The sequence below is a fragment of the Haliaeetus albicilla genome, chromosome 2 (assembly GCF_947461875.1).
Source record: "Haliaeetus albicilla chromosome 2, bHalAlb1.1, whole genome shotgun sequence".
In the NCBI taxonomy this organism is placed as follows: domain Eukaryota; kingdom Metazoa; phylum Chordata; class Aves; order Accipitriformes; family Accipitridae; genus Haliaeetus; species Haliaeetus albicilla.
In genome coordinates, this window is record NC_091484.1 from 22,128,931 (window position 1) to 22,149,606 (window position 20,676).

Sequence of the window (20,676 nt, forward strand, 5' to 3'; positions counted from 1 at the left end):
TCACTTGTAGTCTTGCAGAGCCTGGCTCATGGTACAGGTTCATCAGTCATGGACAGCAGTCAGGTGTGGGATGGGGACTTAGCTTTGAAGGCTCCCTTGGGCACTGTGCCCTAATATTCTTTAAACGTTAATAAGCCTGCAGTTCCTGGGAACAGTGTGTGGTGATCAAGGTCATATTGTATTTCCAGTGGACAGAACAATACACTACACATACGCTTGTGATTAAGTACACATTGACTCAAAGACTCATCTGTTAGGAATAAGTAGTGGTTGTACAGTATTTATGATATGGAGGCATACACTTGGATTGACTTTTATGTACAATAAATAGTCTTCTGGACTAACCACTGCAGAATCCCAGAGACTTTAGTAGAAGGTATTTGATTTAGATATGGTAAAACTGCATGCAGATACCAATTTAACTTGCACTGTATTGCAGCATGCCAGTTATCTGGTTTGAACAAATTTATTCCACTTTGACTCTGAGCCAGTACAACCTAGTTCAGTGGTGAATATGAACATGTTCAGGTGCCATTGGCTGAAGAATACATGCATTGTGGTAAATATTGCAAAATGCAGTGGCATGGGGACATAAATATGTATTCTGGACCCTGTGCCAAAAAAAACCCCATCCTTTCCAGAGGAGGTTGCTAACAGTATGTCTTTCATCCTGTAGTTATTTTCCAAGTTTTGTTTTCCAGGATTTATCAGTCTTAGTATCTGTGATGACATCAGTAGCATATTGTGAATTTCAAGGGATGTTTACTGCACTTTTTTTAGATTTGCGTGTAAGAAGCTGTAAAAATAGCACTACATTTCATTTTTATAGCATAATTAGAGAATTTAGGGAAAAAAGGTAACATTTTGCTTTGTAGTAAAGATCTCTGAATATTTTCTCTACAATGGTCTTTTTTTGTTCTCCTTTTTTTCTCAGGCTTATTACAGAGCTGGCCACTCCTTAATCATGTTATCAGACTCTTATGAGGCAATTTCTATGTTTCATAAAGGTTTGATTCTCCTAAATGCTTCTGCAGATCGAACTCAAGTTGCTGATTTTGTAGCAGGAATCTTCATGAGTGTCAACGGTAAACTCAGATTAAGAGCTTATTTTTTCTAATAGCCTTTCAGTAGCAATGTCAACACAAGTCCTTGGTAGGACGTCCTTCATGAGATTGTTCATTTGGTCCTTGGTGCCTCAGGTCTGTTTGAGGATCATGAATATGTTGAGTGGCATAATCAGAAGGATCTGGTGAACTTGGTCCAGTTTGCATACAGCAGATGCCAACAATCCCAAAACACTGTGCAGGGGAGTGTGTTGTCTCACAGGAGCACATCAACTGTGGAACAGTTAGAGAAGGTCGAAATTCAGAGTCAGGGAGACAAGGTTGGAGATTGGGAGCCCAGACCCCTCAGGCTTTAGTGGTTTTTGTCCAGACCACTCAGCTTTTCTTTTAGCTCTGTAGATTTGAAAATAATTAGAAGACACTCAGCTTAAACTTGAGTTTACAGTGCAGTATATTCCAGCGTGGGGGGACTTTCCCTCAGCTAGTAATGGGCAGCAGTGAAAAGAGGGAATTTGACTTTTCTGTGGTATGGTGTGGGGTTTTTTGAGCAATGTCCACCCTATGTCTCCTTGCTGTCTCCTCAGTCTTTCCTCTTCTACTTGCTTTTTTGTCCCGTTCACAGGCTTTGCCTGATGGGATCTGCAGGCATGCCAGGAGATTTCGGGTTGTGTCCCTGCTGCATTTAATTGAGCTTGTAGCCCCGTGTTAAGGATGATGATTAGCTTTAGTAGTGTCAGTAGCTGGGTTCACCCACAGGTGGAAAAACCACCTCAAGGTTCACAGTGTCTTGGGGCTTAGAGGTGTTTCTGGAGGGCAGGGATTAATTTTTTTTTCCCTTGTTTAATGAAAACTGGCCAGTGATAACAAGGTGCCTTATCACTTGGGTGGCCAGGGATATTTAAATGCACATTTGGCATTTTCCTTGGTATTAATCAGTGCTAAAATTGTCACTGTGCAATTAAGTAATTTAGTTGGAGAGCCCAACTTTAAAAGTGCTGTGTATACTAGATAGTTCTCTTGTATACTAAATAGTTTTCTCAATTGCTTATTCTTGCAGATGAACGAGTCTTCCCACCAACTTTTCCACCTGCATATGATTATGTTTTCAGTGCAAGGTTTGATGCACTGACTTGGCAAGCGGTGATAGAAAGGTTGGCCCAGAAAGGGAAGTGGCGGGTAAGTCTGTTGCTGCGTTACCTACTGCTCTGCGGTAGGCACTCATGTCTTACCTCTTCAGGGTAAGCTCGCGTTACATTTTAAAATCCAAAACAGTGTATATTTATTGTTCCCTGCTTCAAATTTCGTGATTTTTAAGACTTGAAAAATACTTTTAGTGATAAATAATTTCGGAAATTCAGTTCTCGAAGGGATACAATGAACTTGAAATCCCGCTTGTTTCTTGCTGTTGTCTCTGTTATAATTACGGTGCCATCTAGAGTCGTTATTCTTGAAAGAAATCAGAGGGAAAAAAAAATATGTTTATTTGTGGTCCCTTTTACTTTTCCTTCTGTATGACAAGCTGGATTTTTGAAGCTTACTGTGAAAGACCCACAAATAAAGGAGCATCTCAGTGGAAGTACATGGTTGGTAAACAAAACCAGATCATTTAGAAACATCAGAAGGTGACTCACCTGAAATAATTTTAATCCTCTTTTGTATAGTGACTGTGTAAAAAACAAACAAACCCACAACAACCCCCCCCCCCAAAAAAAAACAAACAACAACCAAACCTTCAAACCAAAACAAAAAAAACCCAAACCCCTCTCATTGCCATGATTACACCTGTATCGGATGTCGGTGGTGGGGTGCTGGCGGTGAGAGCTGCAGGGGCCTCTGTGAGGAGAGGCCAGGGCTGCCCTGTGCCAGACACGGCTGGTTCCAGCCGGCTGCAGTGGCCCCCTCTGCAAGGGCACCGCTGAGCCCCTCGGCCGCGATGGTGGTGCCTCTGAGAAAGGGTGTTTTAAAAAGGGGCAAAACCCTCGCCGGCAGAATGAGGGGGGAAAAAAGTGAGAGAAACAGCCCTGCGAGCACCAGGGTCAGAGAAGGAGAGGAATGAGGGGGAGGAGGTGCTTCAGGCCCAGAGCAGGGGTTCTCTTGCAGCCTGTGCAGAGACCTTGCAGGAGCAGGCTCCTGACAGGAACCACAGCCCATGGAGGACGCACACTGGAGCAGGAGAGAAGCATAAGGAAGAGGGAGTGACAGAGGGACTGCTATGGACTGACTGCAGTCCCACATTCCCCATCCAACCCCTCTACTGTGCGCAGGGACATCTTTCACTAGATCAGGTTGCTTAAAGCCCCATCCACCCTGACTTCATTTGAACACTTCCAATAATGAGGCATCCACATCTTGTCTGGGCAACCTGTTCCAGTGTATCACCAACCTTATTGTAAAAAAATTTCTTCTTTATGTCCAATTTAAACCTACCCTCTTTCAGGTTAAAACTGTTGCTCCTTGTCCTGTCACTACAGGCATTGTTAAAAAGTCTTTCTTATAAGCCCCCTTTAAGTATTGAAAGGCTGCAATAAGGTCTCCCTGGAACCTTCTCTAGGCTGAACAGCCCCGACTCTCTTAGCCTTTCTTCATAGGAGAGGTATTCCATCCCTCTGATCATTTTTGTGGCCCCTCTCTGGGCCCGCTCCAACAGTTCCATGTCTTTCCTGTGCTGGGGACCCGAAAGCTGAACGCAGTACTGCAGGTTGGGTCTCACGAGAGCGGAGTAGAGAGGGAGAATCACCTCCCTCAACCTGCTGGCCACAATCCTTTTGATGCAGCCCAGGATATGGTTGGCGTTCTGGGCTGTGAGCGCCCATTGCCGGCTCATGTTGAGCTTTTCATCCACCAGTACCCCCAAGTCCTTTTCCTCAGCGCTGCTATCAATCCCGTCATCCCCCAGCCTGTATTGATACTGTGGGTTGCCCAGATCCAGGTGCAGGATCTTGCACTTGGCCTTGTTGAACTTCATGGGCCTGCTCCTCAAGCCTGTCAAGGTCCCTCTGGATGGCATCCCTTCCCTGAAGTGTATCAACTTCATCACTCAGCTTGCTGTCATCTGCAAACTTGCTGAGTGATTGAGTGCACCACGCAATCCCACTGTCTGTCATTGATGAAGATACTAAATAGTACTGGTCCCAGTACAGACCTTTGAGGGACACCACTCGTTGCTGGTGTCCACTTGGACATTGAACCATTGACTATAACTCTTTGGAGGCAGCCATCCAGCCAATTCCTTATCCATCCAACAGTACATCCATCAAACCCATGTCTCTCCAATTTAGAGCTAAGAATGTTGTGGGGGACTGTTTCAAAGGCCTTCTAGAAGTCCAGGTAGATGACATCTGTAGTTCTTCCTTTGTCCTCTGATGAAGCTAGGTGGGTTTTTAAGGAGCAAGGTAAAGTTCTTAGGGAAACTGAGAAAATGGGAAAAGGTACAGTATGCATTTCTTGCTTTGTGCTCAGGATGTTGGTGTAGCTGGGGGGGTCTCATCCCCATGAACGTAAAGGTCCACTCCTAAAGTGAAGGGCCACTTACAAGGTGTATGGGAGAGAATTTCAGAGCCTGACCTTTCTACATGGTTTTTATTTCTGAGGAAGCTTTCATAAGTTATAGCTTCCCACAGTCCACTGTGTATTACGTTAATTCAGTTGAAAAATGGAAAGGGAGATTCAGTAATCTGTTACAATCTTAAAAAAAAAAATCTGAAATATTGTTAGCCCTCATTTGCTTTCCTGCAAGATCTGATGAGTCAGTGAAAAACAAAGTTTCTAAGTGTGCTTATAAGGTCACTAATGGTTTGGGTTTTTTCCAGTCTTGTCTGTTGTTGTTGTCAGAGAAGAAAGAGTTGCCCACCAATCTCAGAGTCAACCAGTTATCACTGAAGAATCTCTTTGAGGTAAAGTAGCATCCTTTTTTTTTTTTTTCCTGTCTCTATTTCTTTTCTTCCTGTTGAGTTTAGTGAGAGATTTTCCATCTTGTGTGCAAAGCCAAAACAGACTGAAGAAAAACAAAATGGAAAATAATACATGGACTTTGTATGATTATGTTAAATCATCTATTTTTTCCCTTTTCATTTGAACGTTAAAAAAATCTTTAATTTGCGTAACTTCTGTATGTAATGTAATGTTTCCTGTAATTTGATCAAAAGAAGTCATCTTCCTCTCAAGTACAGCAAGCTATTCATGTCATGCTTGGAACCTGAGAATTTAATGTAGAAAAATGTCTGGCATCAGTTAAGTTGGATATGTTTTCCAGCCAGGACAATTTATGATATCCCTGGGGATAGGATATTATTACACTTTGCTAGCCTGTCTGTTGACTGCTTCATGGTGCTGAGTATTACTACAGGGAGTTGAGGTGGGAGCAGTGTTGAAATTTTCCCTTCCCTCAATGCCTCAAATTTTTGGTAGGTTGCTTTATATCTAGGCAGCAACTGCTAAACTTTCTCCCTAAAGGCTTTGATGCTTTCCAAATGACTTAGAGGATTTTGGCAAGATGGAAACACGTAGTCGTAGACCAAGTAGCCACAATTCCTAATGCCTATCACTGAGATGATGGCATCTGCAGGCAGCAGAATTTGATCTTTATGTTGCTTTTCTGAAACTTGCTCTTTTCTTTATCTTGTGATTCCTTGTGTTCTGCAGCATTTGGGAACCTCCAGAGCTTTCTATGCTGGCAGGATAAAAGAAAATCTTCCAGCTGTCAGAAACTGCCATGCTCACTGATACTTGGCTGCTGATTGGCTGTGCCTGCCTGGTGCATGTGCCGTGCCGTACGCACTGGTACAGCCCAGAGGCTCTGCCCACATCGCTGTGTGAGCTAGGTGGCCTTGTAGGGCTTGCTGCTGCTAACCCCTGCCTTTGTGCATGGGTATCCCACCAAAATGCTCTGAATGCATGAAGGGGTGTGCAGCCATTGCCTCTGGCCCCATGGGAACCAGGGTGTAGCTGGAGGCTGTCTGTGAGCCAGGAGCTGCTGGAAGTTCACCAGCTCTGCAACTCAGGAGCAGCCGGTGTCTGTAGCAGTAACATACCAACTTTCTAAAGGCATCTCACAATGTATGTGTCACCCCACAGTGGATGCCCAGCCTGTTTCAACTGCAGTTAAGTAAAGCATTTCTTATGGATCATTAAAAAATTCTTCTCTGTGTACATTTTTTCAGTTTTATTCTTCCATTTCTTTGTGTGTGTAAGTTAATTAACTGTAGGTCTGCTGTATGTAACCTACTTTTAAAAGATACAGTTATACATTCATTGAGAAATTTCATTAGGCTTTATGCTGAAGTATACTGGATTTCTTACAGCACTGTGATTTTCCTGACGGAAGCTTTAGAAGATGTTAAATGTAGGCTACACAGTACATTTGCTTGGGATTTACTGGCTGGCAAATTGACAGTTTAGGGCATATTGATGGAATATGCCAGAATTCACCATTTGGCTGCTGCAGTGCTTGTGGTACTTTTGTCATAATAATTTCAAGTTGGGGCTTTTTCCATAAATGTATTATGGTTAGGTGCCTGACAGAGTGAGGGGAATAATTCTGAAAAAGGATAATGCAAAGGAAATGAACTGACATCTATTCATAGGCTTGTTTATAGTGATAGCAGAACAATTAGTGGATGAATATATGCAAGCATGCCTTGGTTAGCTATCATTAGGCAGGTATGCTGTGTTAGTGCCAGCAGAGTAGCCCATATGGAACTTTATGCTACCTACCATCATCCCTTGTGTGTTTGCTTAGTTTTTTGCGGGAGGGGAGGGTGGGTCAGGGTTCAGTCCTAGATCAGCCAGGCCCATGGCCAGGCGGTGACATGGCTGTGGTGCTAGGGCAGCATAACTGTGGTGTGGAAAAAGGAAAAAGAGCCTCAGTTTAAAGCAGCTCCCAAGCGAAGGTGCCCACTGCCACTGCCATGGTTTGCATGTGGTTAGCAGCAGCCTGGCCTGGGGCACAGCAACAAAGCAGTCCTGCAAGGGGTCAACGTGCTCCTCACACTGACAGTAAAGCATGGCAACGCAGTAGAGGACACATGTAGGGTGTCTTAGCAAAAAATCTTCCTTCCTAGGCAAACAAATCAAAATGCCTCATTGAGAGAGGAGTATAAAAGTGGGTTGCCTTTGCAAAATAGTATGTCCTTCATTGTTGAATTGACCCCACCAGTCTTAGCTATTCTAGTGGGTTTGTTGTACATGTGGAAGACTGAAAGAATCAAGATGAAAGATCCCTAAGTGCTGCTTCTCTTTTGCAAAAATTAGAAAATGTGGCTTTCTGACAACTCGAACTTCCCCTGCTGCCACTACATTCTCCCTGTAATTTGTTGTATTTTGATTTTGTAACTGCGCAAACAGTAATTCTTGCCAGTCAAAATTTGGCATGAGGTGTTAGAAAAAAAGACTTATTTGTGGATGTTGGAAGCATGTGTGAATACTGCTATTTAAAAAGATGACTGGCACAAATGGAGAAATTATGTCTGAGCACTGTTTCCGACCACCCCCTCATGTCCTGATCCTTCTGGCATATTGTCTCAATTTCCATCTGAGCTTCCTCTGCCCACCTCCAGAGTTCCCCACTTTACTGTACCTCTTGTAGACTGTGCTTCATGTTAAGTCCTTGCTAGAACATCCTTTTTCAGTTCAGCTACCTTCTGCTCAGGCTGTGTGCTTTCAGTCTTGGTCTGTGAACTCCCCTGTAAATTCCATACTTTCATCAGATAACCACCTAGGAATTTATTTGGCCAAAAATCTGTCTCCTAAGGCTAACACCTTTTCTTTGTGTGAGCAGTCATCTTATCATCTTAATGCCAGATGCTTCCTGAGCTGGATGAGAGTAGGGCTTGGTTACCTGAGTTCCCTAAACCTCCTTCCCTCAGTCTTTAACTCCCTTTTCCCAATTTCAAGTATTTTCTCTAGTCTTTTCTTGCTTTGGGGTAACTGCCTGCATAAGCTGCCTCATCCAAGCTTAAAAGGCACAATATCCAGCACTAAATACAGTAACATTTAATAGACAAGCATCAGGCAGAAAGTTGCAGTCAATTAGAGAAGAAATATAGAAAAACATATTATAAAATAGATTTTAGGTTCAGTGCTCTTCAGAGCAGGACAAGATTCTTTTAAGATTCTTGAACATCTCATAAGAGAAGAGTGTTTGTTTTGAGCTTCTACTGGAATTGTTACATATATAAGAAATGTTTCATTTTATAGTGGATATGGCTTGATTGTTACTGTTCCACTGATTCTTGTCATAAAAAGCATGGAAATAGGATTAAAAAATAAATGCCTTTTGTGTATGTAAAAATAATGTGTTGTAATTGTTCTCTTTGTTATCAGACTTCTGAGTTGTATGGGCATGGCGAGAAGATGCAAGAAGTAGCGGAGTTAGTCAAGTGGCTAATTTCCATTGGGGCAAAAGTTGAAACCATTGGAGTGTATCCGCTTCATGCTGTTATCAGACTGTGTATCAAAGCAAGTGAGTGACGTCTGCAGCTACAATAATACAGTGGTGGCCTTCATCAGAGAACTGACAGCTAGAGGATTTTTAAATTTATTTTTTTTTAAAACTAATGAGATCAGATCATCTGGGTATAACCTTGCATGTGCCAATAAGGCACTATATTAAAAGTGGTACAAACCTAATCTGGTTGTTCTCTTCCATGGTTTGAAGCGAAAGTGTGATTGATGTGGGTCTTTCGTAACCTGAATATATCAGCCTTGACAAAAATACAGTATTTCTTCCTGCCACCTCAGTGTGGAGCAACAGTTTCTATATGTGCCAAAGAGTTGTGAGTCAACTTCAGATTTGCACTTGCTGCGAGTCAGAGAGAACGTAGGATCATGTCTCCCACAATGCAGCTGGCTCTTACCATGATTTCTTTCACATATTTCTTCCCTCTCCTACTCCATGTCTTTGAGAAAAGGTTTTATACAGATGCATCTTGCCACTCCATAGGGGAAAAAACCAGCATCTGTTTCTGTTGTATCTGTTTACCATTTATAACAAGTGGGGGGTGTTTATCATTCCAGGAAAGAACCATCTCTTCAGGTGGTTACTGACTCAGAGGCCAGACTTGAAGGATAGGCTCAACCAGCAAGACAGAGATGGGTGTACCCTCCTGCATATTGTGGCATCTTCCAGTGAATATTCCCAGAAACGCAGTAAATATAAGTTTTTGGGTTTGTTGGGGGTTTTTTTTTTTGTGTGTGTGTGTTGTTTTGTTTTCATATAAAAATTAATAATGAAAGAAGATTTCAGCCCCTGGTGTTTACTATTTCATGCAAAGGAAGAAGATGAGAAAGTCCTTTTACCTGAATGTGGACTTTGTAATGGTAACTAATATTTCAACGTTTCAACAATTCTCATTTAAAGTTGTATACCTGATTTGTGACCATTTTCTTTGCTCTTTGGTTTGACTGGTTACAATTTTCCGACAAGTATGCTGCAGTTTTTAGAATCATAGAAATTACCTTTTAAAGTTTGATGTGCCCTTAAAATCATAGTAGGCCACCTGGAGACCTATCCTGTTTTTTTAAATAGGTGAAGATTTAAAACCTAAGTAGCAGCATACTTTGTCAGAGGAGGAAAATGAAATGCTTTCCTTCACGTTTTCTGTGGGATTTCTCTAATGTTAACTTAGCCTGGCTTTTTTTCTTGTATTTCTTACTCTGCCCACTAGGTGGCAAAAAGAAATAAGCATCAATGCCAAGGTAACACCAGACTTCTAGGTCGTTAAATGCGATGACATTCTGGTGGTTCTCTTCAATACTATGAATGAAATGTGCACAATCTATAGCTAAATAATTTCATTTTCTGGAAAGGTGTAATACATCTTTCGCAGCAGTTCCATCTGTTGCTAAATGACTCCTGCATTTCCAGGAGAGACCGTGTATGTGTGTGTGTGTATGTGTATATATATATAAGTTTATTTATGTATAATTATATTTATATAGCATATATATTGTATATATGCTATATATTTTTATATGTATTTATTAAAGTTCATTTGTTTATATTTAGTGTGTATATATATAAAAACTATACAGTACATTTATAAATATATAAAAATGTACATATAAAAATAAACCCTTGCACCCATCTGTTAACAAAAAATAATCCCTAAAGCAGCTTGAATGGTAAGGCTTAGACAAACAAAGCAAGGCACTTGTGTTAGCCTGCATGATTTTTTCCTCATCTAGGTTTTGCCTTTGGCACATGCAGTAACAGAGGCTGTGTGCTGCAGCGGTGTGCCTAGGGGATGGGTGGTGGTCTGACACTTAACTGGCTTGCCATCGCTCAGGCTTCTCCTGCATGACATGGTGGTTTGGTGCTCCTGCGCTCTCCCAGCTGTTCTGAGGGCATGGCTTATAGCAAATGTGCCTCTTTGAGGCAAGGGGAGTACAGGCAGCTGCTTGCAGGGCTGTAAAGTTTCCCCTAGTAGCACAGTGTGACATACTAAGAAGTGAGCGTGTCCTCTTCCAGAATATTAGATACTGTGTCAAGGCTTTAAATCACTATTATATTTATTGTGTTTGTGCATAATCTGTAATACTTTTGAAATGCTTTAGAGGATAGTAGTTTCTGTTGAAGGCAATGGTACCTACCATTAGTCAAACTAGGTATCTTTATTATAAGGCTTATTACCAAGAAAGTCATGTGTTCTATGTTGCATAGGAAAGAAACTCAGTGCATAGCTGTGTATATTCATGCCTGAATATGTGAAATATTTTGGTTTATTGAGTCACCTTCCAAACAGTAGCAAAATCCCTTGTTTTGTTTTTCTTTATGTACAGAGCAGTTTGCCTAGAGCCTGGAGAACAGGGCTGGGGCATAAGGGAGGAGGTGAATTCCACATACTGCCTCTGGCCGGTGAGATGTTCATGAGGCACCCAGTCACTTTGTGTTTCTGTGCTCCCATTTCCCAGTTAATAATAATGAAGATAGACTTTTAAATTTTTTGAAGGGGTTTCTTTTGGGGAAAAATACCTAACAATACCTCATTCTTATGATGCTGAAAAATTTAGATTTTTTTTTTTAATTAAAATGATGCTAGAAATTGTGCCAGGAAGTAAAAAATACAAAGGAAAACAGAACATAAACCCCTGAACAATGAGAATTATTCTTCCTCTAATGTTTATTCATGTAATGTTTTAGGCCAAACAGAAGATGTGATCATGCTCCTGAATTTTGGGGTTGATCCCACTGTTCCAGATGTGCGGTCAAGATATGTCATAGATATCTTGAAAAAGAACAAAAACTTCGATGCTGTAAAAGCAGTCAGCAATCACATTGAGAAACACCCTTCCCCTGAGAAATGGACAGGTACTACATGGGTTGTGTGCTTTTCCTGTTTTAAAATTTTATCCTTTAGATACAAAATTGTTTTATTTGTAATTGGTAGTAGTAGGTGTTTTTTATGTAACTTTTGCTACGTATTGTCACCTTGATCTCCTGCCAGTCAATGATGAACGTTTTATCCCTGCCTGAAGGTGACTGCTGTCCAACTGATGTTCTTAGTATATCATGCAATAAGTAACTACAAGTTGCTCTAAGTTACTCTAAGCCACTGTTTTCTTTCTCACCCTTAACATGAGGCTCCCCCTTCCATAGAAACTGCTTCTTTTTGATGCTTTTTCAGTTTTAACTTTTTACCTTCACTCTATTTTTTGGAAAATGAAACATTTTGTTAAAATATTGGTGGCACATTTAAAATGCTTTTAATACCAAAAAATTTTGACAAAAAAAGAGAAGCTCTGAAATGGTGAAAATGTAAGTGAAAAGTTGCTGACATTTTTAAAAAACAAAATAACTTTTTAGTAAGAGCTCTTTGTTCACAAAGTTTTAGCCATCTTTGATCTATGTCGGTAATAAGCAGCTAAAACTTCTGTATTACTTGGAAAATTTTAACTTCTGCATATGTTAAGGGAAAAGAGTAGCAGAGCAGACTGTCAAACTAAAGCTATGAGAGCCTCTCATAACCAAAATAGAGGAGCTAAAATTTAGTTCCACTCTTGAAATATGGGGAAACATCGAAGTGCATTTTAAAAATTATGAATGATATTTCTAGGCAGTTTGCAAATGACCTGTTGTGATACAGAAAGGCACAAATCTTAATTGTCCCAGTGCTAATATGAAATTTCATGAACTGGGGTGATAAACTGGTTTCCAGTCTGCTTTTTTATAATAGCCTGTCAGTTCTGAAAAGGGTTCTGACTTGTCTGTTTTTTTATAATTTTCCATTCTGGAAACTACTGTATTAAGTGTGTTTGCCCAAATAATGGGAATTTCCTCTTCCATGCCAATAAATGAGAATGAGAAAACATAAAAATTGTACAATACCACCCCAGTGTGACAGTATCAAGACTGGCTAATCCTTATATAGTTTTTTTGTCTGCCCTAACAAATGGAGCGAGCCTGAGCTGCCTGAACTGCAGTATGGTCAGAGAAATGCTAGTTGTGGCAGGAGATGGGGAGCTGTCTACCCTCAGGACTGGGAGGGTCCCTGTAGGATGCACTTTCTTGGCAGTATGGCACTACAGTTGCTACTTATATCCTAGCTCTGAAAGAGACTGTAGTGGGCCACAGACATTTCCAGCAGAGGATCCAGTCATAGGAGGTCATTCGGAGAAGCTCTTGGGAGTATCCACATGAGAACTGACGGATTGGCCGGTGAGGCAAGATGCTCCTGCAGGACTTTGAGGTTCACAAACTGAGGAGGTAGATCCTGCAGCTGATCTTTTCAAGCCATGGTTTAGACTGCTGTTTAAAAATAAGTCCCAAGCATGGACATTGTTCATCTTGAAAGCATTTCTTCAGTACAGTCTTTCTGAGATGGCTTGGTGCCTGATCTTCTTGTTTTCCGTGGCACTAACCAGCCAGAACTTTAAGGTAACACCTGTATTAGCATTAGTGTATTAGCCCAAAACATAACCTTTTTAAACCAGAACTTGCTAGTGTCATTCAAATCTCAAAGCATGGATGGAGCAAAAGACTGCACAGGTAGACCAAACTTGGCAAAAAGCAAAGTTTTTAGGCTACATCTCTGTTTTCGTGTGTGTATTGCATGTAAGTTTACTGGAAAGCACTGGGTTTCATTGCACTTGCACCTTATGGCTCCTGGCAAGCATATTCCCACAGTTTCTCTTCCTTTACTGTAGAGATCTCTGCCCTGGAGAAGGTTTTAGCCCAGTGGTTCTCAGTTAGGATGTTAACACCAATACCCCTGTGGCTGTAATTGCTTTGGTTGGTGTTCTAGGTAGCTCAGCCTGTCTTTTATGGTCAATTTTTTTTTTTTTTTTTTTTTTTTTTTTGCAATGCACAGCCTGCAAGAGTTTTCTAGGCTTGGTGCAAAATGAGAGGTTGGAGAATAAGCGACTGCTTTACAGGTAACAGTCTGAGGTTAATCCTTGTTGCTAAAAAGATGACCAGCCTTGTCTGTCTCTTTGTCCTAAGAGGTAAAGCTACTGTTTTATTTGGCCTTTGACATACTTGAATTCTTCAAAGCTTTTAGGAGTCAGGCCAAGTCTTTCAATTTTCATTTAAGGGCATTTATGGGGACATAATTTAAAATCTGCCATTGCCCATTACCTAAGTATCTCTTAAACTTGTAGGTATCATTTTGGTGTGTTGGGTTTTTATGGTTTTGTTTTTTTCTTTTAAGAGGACAAATTATTTTATGGCTGTATTTCTTAAATGGCACTGAGGAATCAGACAAGCTCAGGACATCTGATTAAAACTGTATGCTGAAAACATTACTGGGTTTAGTCATCTACTCTAAAAATTCTGAATGGTGATATCACTACAAGGCAGCAGGGTCCTGCCTGCATGCAGATCAACTTGTGAACTATTACAATTTTCAATCTAGTGTATTATGGTAAAGAATGTGTTTGATGAGTGTATCAAATATCCTTTGGGATATGAAATCCATCACAGGATTGGCTTTGGCAGTAAGAGTTTCAGCCATCTGATTTTAACCTGCCACTACACATTTCTTGGAGCCCTGAGATGCAATGTATTAAAGTCTTGACCTGAAAACATGCCACCAAGGGACTGGATTTTCAGTTTCTGTAATGTTTTGCAGGGGGGAATGAAAGCAGAGCCATAGCTGATACAGATTCTCTCCTGGATGTTCTTGAACAGTTTGTCCAGTTCTACAAGTTTGAAAATGGAGCATATCATAAAAATGTCTTGAAGGAAGATGCAGTTAAGCGATTTCTGAAACTGCTATCTTCTGTGAAAGGTACAGTGAGTTGCCATTTCTCCCCTTCACAAAACTTAATTGCTATGAAAAATGTGTTTGATGCTAACATGCAGTTTTTGCTCTTTTACCCTTCCTTCTCTTCCCTGTTTCTGCAACTGATATTACTGGAACAACGTGCTTTTACTTATTTTTGCTGTTGTGTTTTGAACTTAGAACGACCGGAATATGCACAAAAATTCAGTATGATGAGTCAAAATGTTCAAACTTACTTGGCTGTCGGCATAAGGATGGAAAGATGCAAGTGTTGCATTTTGCTGCTCTGTACTTTGAATTTATTGCGTTCGTTATTCTGAAATTAGTTTACAGTGAGATGGATTTTATTATGTGGCTTTGAGTGAGTTACATTGTCTTGACTGTCTTGCAGAAATCCCTGAAGGGGTGGTTTGTAACATCTCTCATGCCTGCGCTAACAGCTTCATAAAACAGTTGCTGGAGAAGCAAATGTGGCATAAAGTTTTGCTGCTGCTAACAGGGAAAGCCAGTGGGGAAAAGCCGTCAGGTGGAGGACTCTTCAAAAACTGCAGTCTTTCAGATGTTGACATCGGCAACGTTATCCAACAGTGTGACAGATCGGATAAGCAAGTGCACCTCATAAGATGCTTGATTGAACGAGGAGGTGAAAAACAGTGCAATATTAATGTGTTATAAAAGATCTGGTATTTTATTTGGCATGTTTGGAGCAACATAGTTTCAGAAATACTGACACGTGTTTTGTGGCTCTGTGTAAGCACGGCCGCTTGTTGGAGTGCAGTTCATTGGCTGTATCTGCTGTGTGCGACATGGGGAAGCTAATAAGGCTGCATGGGATGGAAGATGTTTTTCAAATTAAATTTGGCTGTCAGGGTTGGTAAAAGGCCAAAGATTATTGTTGCTCCTTTGCTTATAGTTTCTTTGTTTTTTGATTTCTCTGTATTCAGCCACAATATTAATCCTGATAGAAACTGAAGCCACAGTCTTTGGGTTCAGTCTGTTGTTACGTTACAAGTAATTGACTACAAAGGCATGACCAGATGTGTTTCTTTTTTTAGTGCAGACATCATAATTTTTCTTGTTTTGCATGAGGTTTATTCCTAGGATTACTCTGGCATTTTTCATTTCATCTTATAACTTGATGTTAGCTATAAATTATGGACACACAGTCCTGCTGCAGCCTTGTGAGTGCCAGAGGTGCAAGGAGGCTTCTTGTTTTGGTCAGTGACTGACTGACTTGAAGCAGATATGTTCAGGCCTTTCTGTCTTCCTATCACAACCGGAGGACTGGTTGCTCAGCTTAATAGGAGATAAGAGGAGATTCTGAAGATTTTCTTAGTCAAAAATTCTTTAACAGATACATGTAAAAAGCTGACAAAAAAGAAAAAAAGCCACCTGCTCAGCAGTCAGCATGTACCTTTGTCTGTTTAGAACTTTCTGTAGTTTTCAGATCTGGCCCATTAGATTTAACCCCTGATATTTTCATGTCCTTCACACCAGCTCTGCCAGATGGGATTGGAACCAACTCTGAAATACCACTGCAAATATGCCTCAAAAAGAATTATTTTGAACTAGTGTATTTGCTGCTGACCAAAGGTGCAGATCCTCAAAATGTCTCCATTGCACAAGGAGATACTCCTTTGCATGCTGCAGTTTCCATCTGTTTAAATAATAGAGGTAAGGCTTGTGTGTGCCCAGGCCTAGGGGACACAGAGAGCTCCAGCATATGTGCATAATGTGATTTCACAGCAGCTGTTGAAAACATCCCATTTCTTACCTGCCCAGCCCACTGCCCCTTCTGCTGCTGTTTACTGATACGGTAGCAGAGGCAGCAGATCTGGATGTCTGACTGTGTCTCAGCGCCCAAAGTTTGCAGGCCAGAGGATACGCACTGGTCTTTGTTGAGCTGGTGTGTTCTGCTTTCTGGTTGCAGTGGCTGGAACTATGAGGAGAGTTAATGGCAGCTCAGGTGACCAGAGGGACCCAAGCAGCTGTAATGTTACTGTTTTGTGAATATATTCTTGTTTAATCAAGCTGATGTAGAAAGGAAGGCTCCTCTTTGAAACCTGGTAAAATGCGTACTAGGTAGGAATGAAGTAAATAGGAAGGATCTAGGAAGAAACAAAGGTAAAGGCAGAGCAATGGCAGCAGAGTTTGAAGGAAATCCTACAATGACACCTGAAATCTGTTTCCCAGTTTTTGTTCAGTTGTAAATCAAGCAAAGTTTTGTTCAGAGGAGGAGTAAGAGAGGACTGTAGGGCTTACGTAAAAATGTAAGAAATTAAGATAAACTGTCAAACTAAGCCTCAAAGTCAGGTTTGATTTTAAATTAAGGAAAATGCATTTTTGAGTTGAAGGATTAAAATAATTAAAAATACTGAATTTATTTATTTTTAAAGCAGAAACATTTCATTCAGTAGCTTTAGAGAGATTAAAAGCATATATACTGCCAGTTGTAAATTTTAAATGAAAAGATTAAGAAGTCCAATGACAGTATCTTCTCTTAAGTGTTTTTCACTGTGTAAAGTTTTTGAGGTGGAATTTCTTTACAGTTATTTTGTTGTGTCACTATTTTACAGTTAGGAAAGAAATGTTTCACATATATTATCTGGTTTAAATCACATACATTATCTGGATTAAATCCAGAAAGCTGTAGAATATCTCTTTCCTTTTTTTCTCCCCAGAGTGGTATTGGACTAATCTTATTTTGTAGGAGGTTGCTCTAGGGACCTCAGATATCAGGAAATAGTTGAGATTTGCCACAGGTTATTTTAGTAAATCAGAGTCATCTGCAGCAGATTACTTCTGGGTGGCATATTAAAAGGAATGAAATGACCCCAGAGCAGTGCCCAGAGCTGCTGCTTGTCCAGATAACCAGTCATCAGCCTACTTTGGGTCGCAGTCGGGGCTGATGTTGGAAGATGAAAGAATCTGTCTGCACCCAGAGGTTAAAAATTGACCGATGCTATAGGAACAATTGCAACACTAGGGATTTCTAAAGCTTTTCTGCCATTGTATTGTTTTCCCTGAATATTAGAAAAGTTCAGTTTTGAGCCATTCCAAATAAGCATGTTTTACAAACATGAAATGTAGATTCTTTTCTTTTGAAAATAAATTGATTTTAATTTAATAGCTGCAGAAAAAAAGTATCAAAAATTGTTGGCCTACAAAGCAGCCTTGTAAATCAAGTGTTTTGTGGTTTTTTGTTGGGCTTTGTTTTTTTTTTTTTAATTTTTTATTTGTTCTCTTGCTTTCAGATGGCACTGGTTTAAACATCCTGAACTATCTGCTTGATCTCTTTGCTTCAAGACCTTCTGACTTTCCATATCTTAATCCAAACATACAAGATGACAATGGAAATACAGTGATGCATGTTGTTTTTCAGAGAGGATTTTCAAAACAGGCTAAGAGAATAATGGAGTCATTGGCAAAATTTGATGTTAACTTTAATATAAAAAACAAATTAGGAAGAGATGTGAGGCATAGAATTAAAAAAAATGACCCACTGCTACTTGCCTGGAATAATGCTACACTGGAGAAAAAGAAGTACCGGCAGGATATAGCAGGGCAGTCAGTTAAAACATCTAAGCCCATTCCAGCCTCTGAGATTTCACAGCCAAAGAGCACAGGGCGTTCTTCATCTGGGTCCTCATTAAAGGCACCATCTGGCAGTGCAGTGCATAATGATTTAAAAACCCCGTGTTCTGTAAAGACAAAAAAAGATCAGTTGGCAAAGCAGGAAACAGAAGGAATAAATAGCCCCTTAACGCTGCAGGAAAGTCTAGTGCAGGCAATCACAGCTTTAATTCAGCAATTAAAATTGGGTGACACCCTGAGAAAGGATCATCCTCTGGTACAAAAGCCATCTTCAGCCAAGACTAATTTGGAAGAGGGAAGAAGTGAGTCCTTGCAACCTTGTGGAAGCATAGCTTATCCTGAAGGAAATGGAGGTGATTGGGAGAAAAAGAAGGGAGCAGGGGAATTTAGTATGGACCTGCCTGATGGAGAGAAGGAAGAACCAGAGGAAGAGAAGGGGAAGATTCCGGATATTGAGGCATATGTGCAGGAGTTTGATAATATGACCTGGGAAATAGAGTGCACTCCTGAAATGCTGAAGACGTTGGGCAGCAAAGCTGTGCCTCATTATCTGAAAACTAAAACTATAATGACAATTAAGCAACTTGGCAATGGGGAATGGACTAGGGGCCTTCAGAAGCCACTGAAACACTTGAAAGCTGATATCCAGCTGTATGAAGCCAAGTTGGGCAAAGGTGCAAGAATGCTATGGGAACTTGCAATTGACTTTTCTCCTCGTTGCAGCGAGAGTGCGGAAAAGATCATGGAGACAGAACAGAGAAAATGTCTTCCAGAAAAATCTGGTAGAGTTTACACGGAAATAATCAGAATTTGGGCCATTGTTCTTGACCACTGCAAGCTGAACCGTGTCTTAGATAATATATGTATTTCCTACAATCGTGGTTTATCCTGCATCTTGAGGAAAAAGCTCAAGGGCATAAATGAAGGACGTCAGAACCACAATGTGACAACACAGAAGCGTGTTCCACGTTGTTATGTTGAAGACCCAGAGGCAGAAAAGTCAAAAGAACATACCATACCTGAGTATTTCCCTCCAGCCAGTGCAGCAGAGTTGGAATACAATATAATGAAATTTCACAGCTTCAGTACTAACATGGCACTTAACATTATAAATGATGTACATTCTTCTGTTGAATACCCTTTCAGGGTTGGGGAGTTGGAGTACGCAGTAATTGATCTCAATCCAAAGCCCATGGAACCAATCATTTTAATAGGGCGAAGCGGGACAGGAAAGACGACTTGCTGCTTGTATAGGCTTTGGAAGAAATTCTATTCGTACTGGGAAAAATCCACCTTGGCAAATGGTCCTCTGCTGGAGAGGCAAACGTGGCAGCAAAGACAGTGCAGTGAGGTTGAAAAAGCTGGGTTAGAGAAGGAAGAGAGAGAACTAAAACAGGACAGTGATGATTCAAGTGAGGAACAGATGAGCGACGAGCAAGACCGGGACAGCGAGGATGAAAATTTTCCTGCAGGCACAGCTGGTGCAGAAATGAATTCATGTGATGACCATGAAGAAGACGAAATGTATAGTGCGGAAGCATTGAACAGGCTGGAGAACCTGCACCAGATCTTTGTGACAAAAAATCCCGTCTTGTGCCAGGAAGTTCAGAAAAATTTCATTGAACTTAGCAAGTCTTCCAAGGTAACCAGTCACTTCAAGCCTCTGGATCCAAATGTTCACAAGCTACAAGACATTAAAGATGAAAATTTTCCTCTGTTTGTCACCTCCAAGCAGTTATTGCTGTTACTGGATGCATCCATGCCTGACCCATTTTTTCCAAGAAACGAGGATGGAAGCCTTAAAAGAATCATTGTTGGTTGGAGTCCTCGGGAAGACTTGGTTGTACCAAATTGGCAAGATGAGGATGAAGAAAGTAATTTTGAAGCAGAACATGGTGATGATGAAGGAGCTGCAGATGTGTACTCTAGGGAAAGTGATCCTCGGACTTTTGTGACTTACGATGTATTTGCAAATGAAATATGGCCAAAAATGATAAAAGGTAAAAGCTTGTACAATCCAGCACTGGTTTGGAAAGAAATAAAATCATTTCTGAAAGGCTCTTTTGAGGCACTGAGTTGCTCTGGAGGTAAACTTACTGAGGAGCAGTACAAAAAGCTAGGCCGAAAGAGATCACCGAACTTCACAGAAGACAGGAGTGAAATCTATCACCTCTTTTGTCTTTATCAACAGATACGATCACAGAGAGGTTACTTCGATGAAGAAGATTTGCTGTATAATTTATCTCAAAGACTCTTAAAGCTCAGGGAGCTGCCATGGTCCATCCATGAGTTTTATGGTGACGAGATACAGGATTTCACCCAAGCTGAGCTAGCACTGTTAATGAAATGCATCAATGATCCTAATGCCATGTTTCTAACTGGTGACACTGCCCAGAGCATAATGAAAGGAGTTGCTTTTCGTTTTAGTGATCTGAGGTCACTGTTTCATTACGCAAGCAAGAACTCCATGAACAAGAAGCAGCGTGTTAGAAAACCAAAAAGGATATATCAGTTGTACCAGAACTACAGGTCCCATTCAGGTAGAGTAACAAATTTATTTATGATCTGTGTCTGGGCTCTTCAGATATCACTAATGATTGAAGTTTTCTACTGGCCAATTCAAAGCATCTTTAAGCGGCCTATTTTTTTAAGAGATCAGATGGTCAGCTTTTTCTGACATGCAAATTCTGTATTTTGACAGCTCAACTGGAAAACCCAGAATGAACATTTTTTAAATTGTCATTTTTTGAACACTCATGCTTGCTGCATGTTTTGATGGTATTTGTTTGAAGGAAAACTGA

The 20,676-nt window shown here is 40.7% G+C and overlaps 1 protein-coding gene across 2 annotated transcripts in view; it reads left to right on the forward strand.

The window, feature by feature from the left end:
* TRANK1 (tetratricopeptide repeat and ankyrin repeat containing 1) overlaps positions 1–20,676 on the forward strand; it is a 70,841-nt gene that overhangs the window by 26,986 nt on the left and 23,179 nt on the right. Inside the window, exons 4-13 of one of the 2 annotated variants that reach the window (XM_069809662.1) lie at positions 935–1,085; positions 2,122–2,240; positions 4,874–4,957; positions 8,385–8,523; positions 9,078–9,209; positions 11,203–11,370; positions 14,129–14,287; positions 14,673–14,924; positions 15,779–15,955; positions 17,536–20,415. In XM_069809662.1, the coding sequence (XP_069665763.1) occupies positions 935–1,085; positions 2,122–2,240; positions 4,874–4,957; positions 8,385–8,523; positions 9,078–9,209; positions 11,203–11,370; positions 14,129–14,287; positions 14,673–14,924; positions 15,779–15,955; positions 17,536–20,415 (4,261 nt within the window). Of the gene's footprint in view, positions 1–934; positions 1,086–2,121; positions 2,241–4,873; positions 4,958–8,382; positions 8,524–9,077; positions 9,210–10,841; positions 10,918–11,202; positions 11,371–14,128; positions 14,288–14,672; positions 14,925–15,778; positions 15,956–17,535; positions 20,416–20,676 lie in introns of those variants that run through there. The other variant, XM_069809671.1, reaches the window with a different exon arrangement.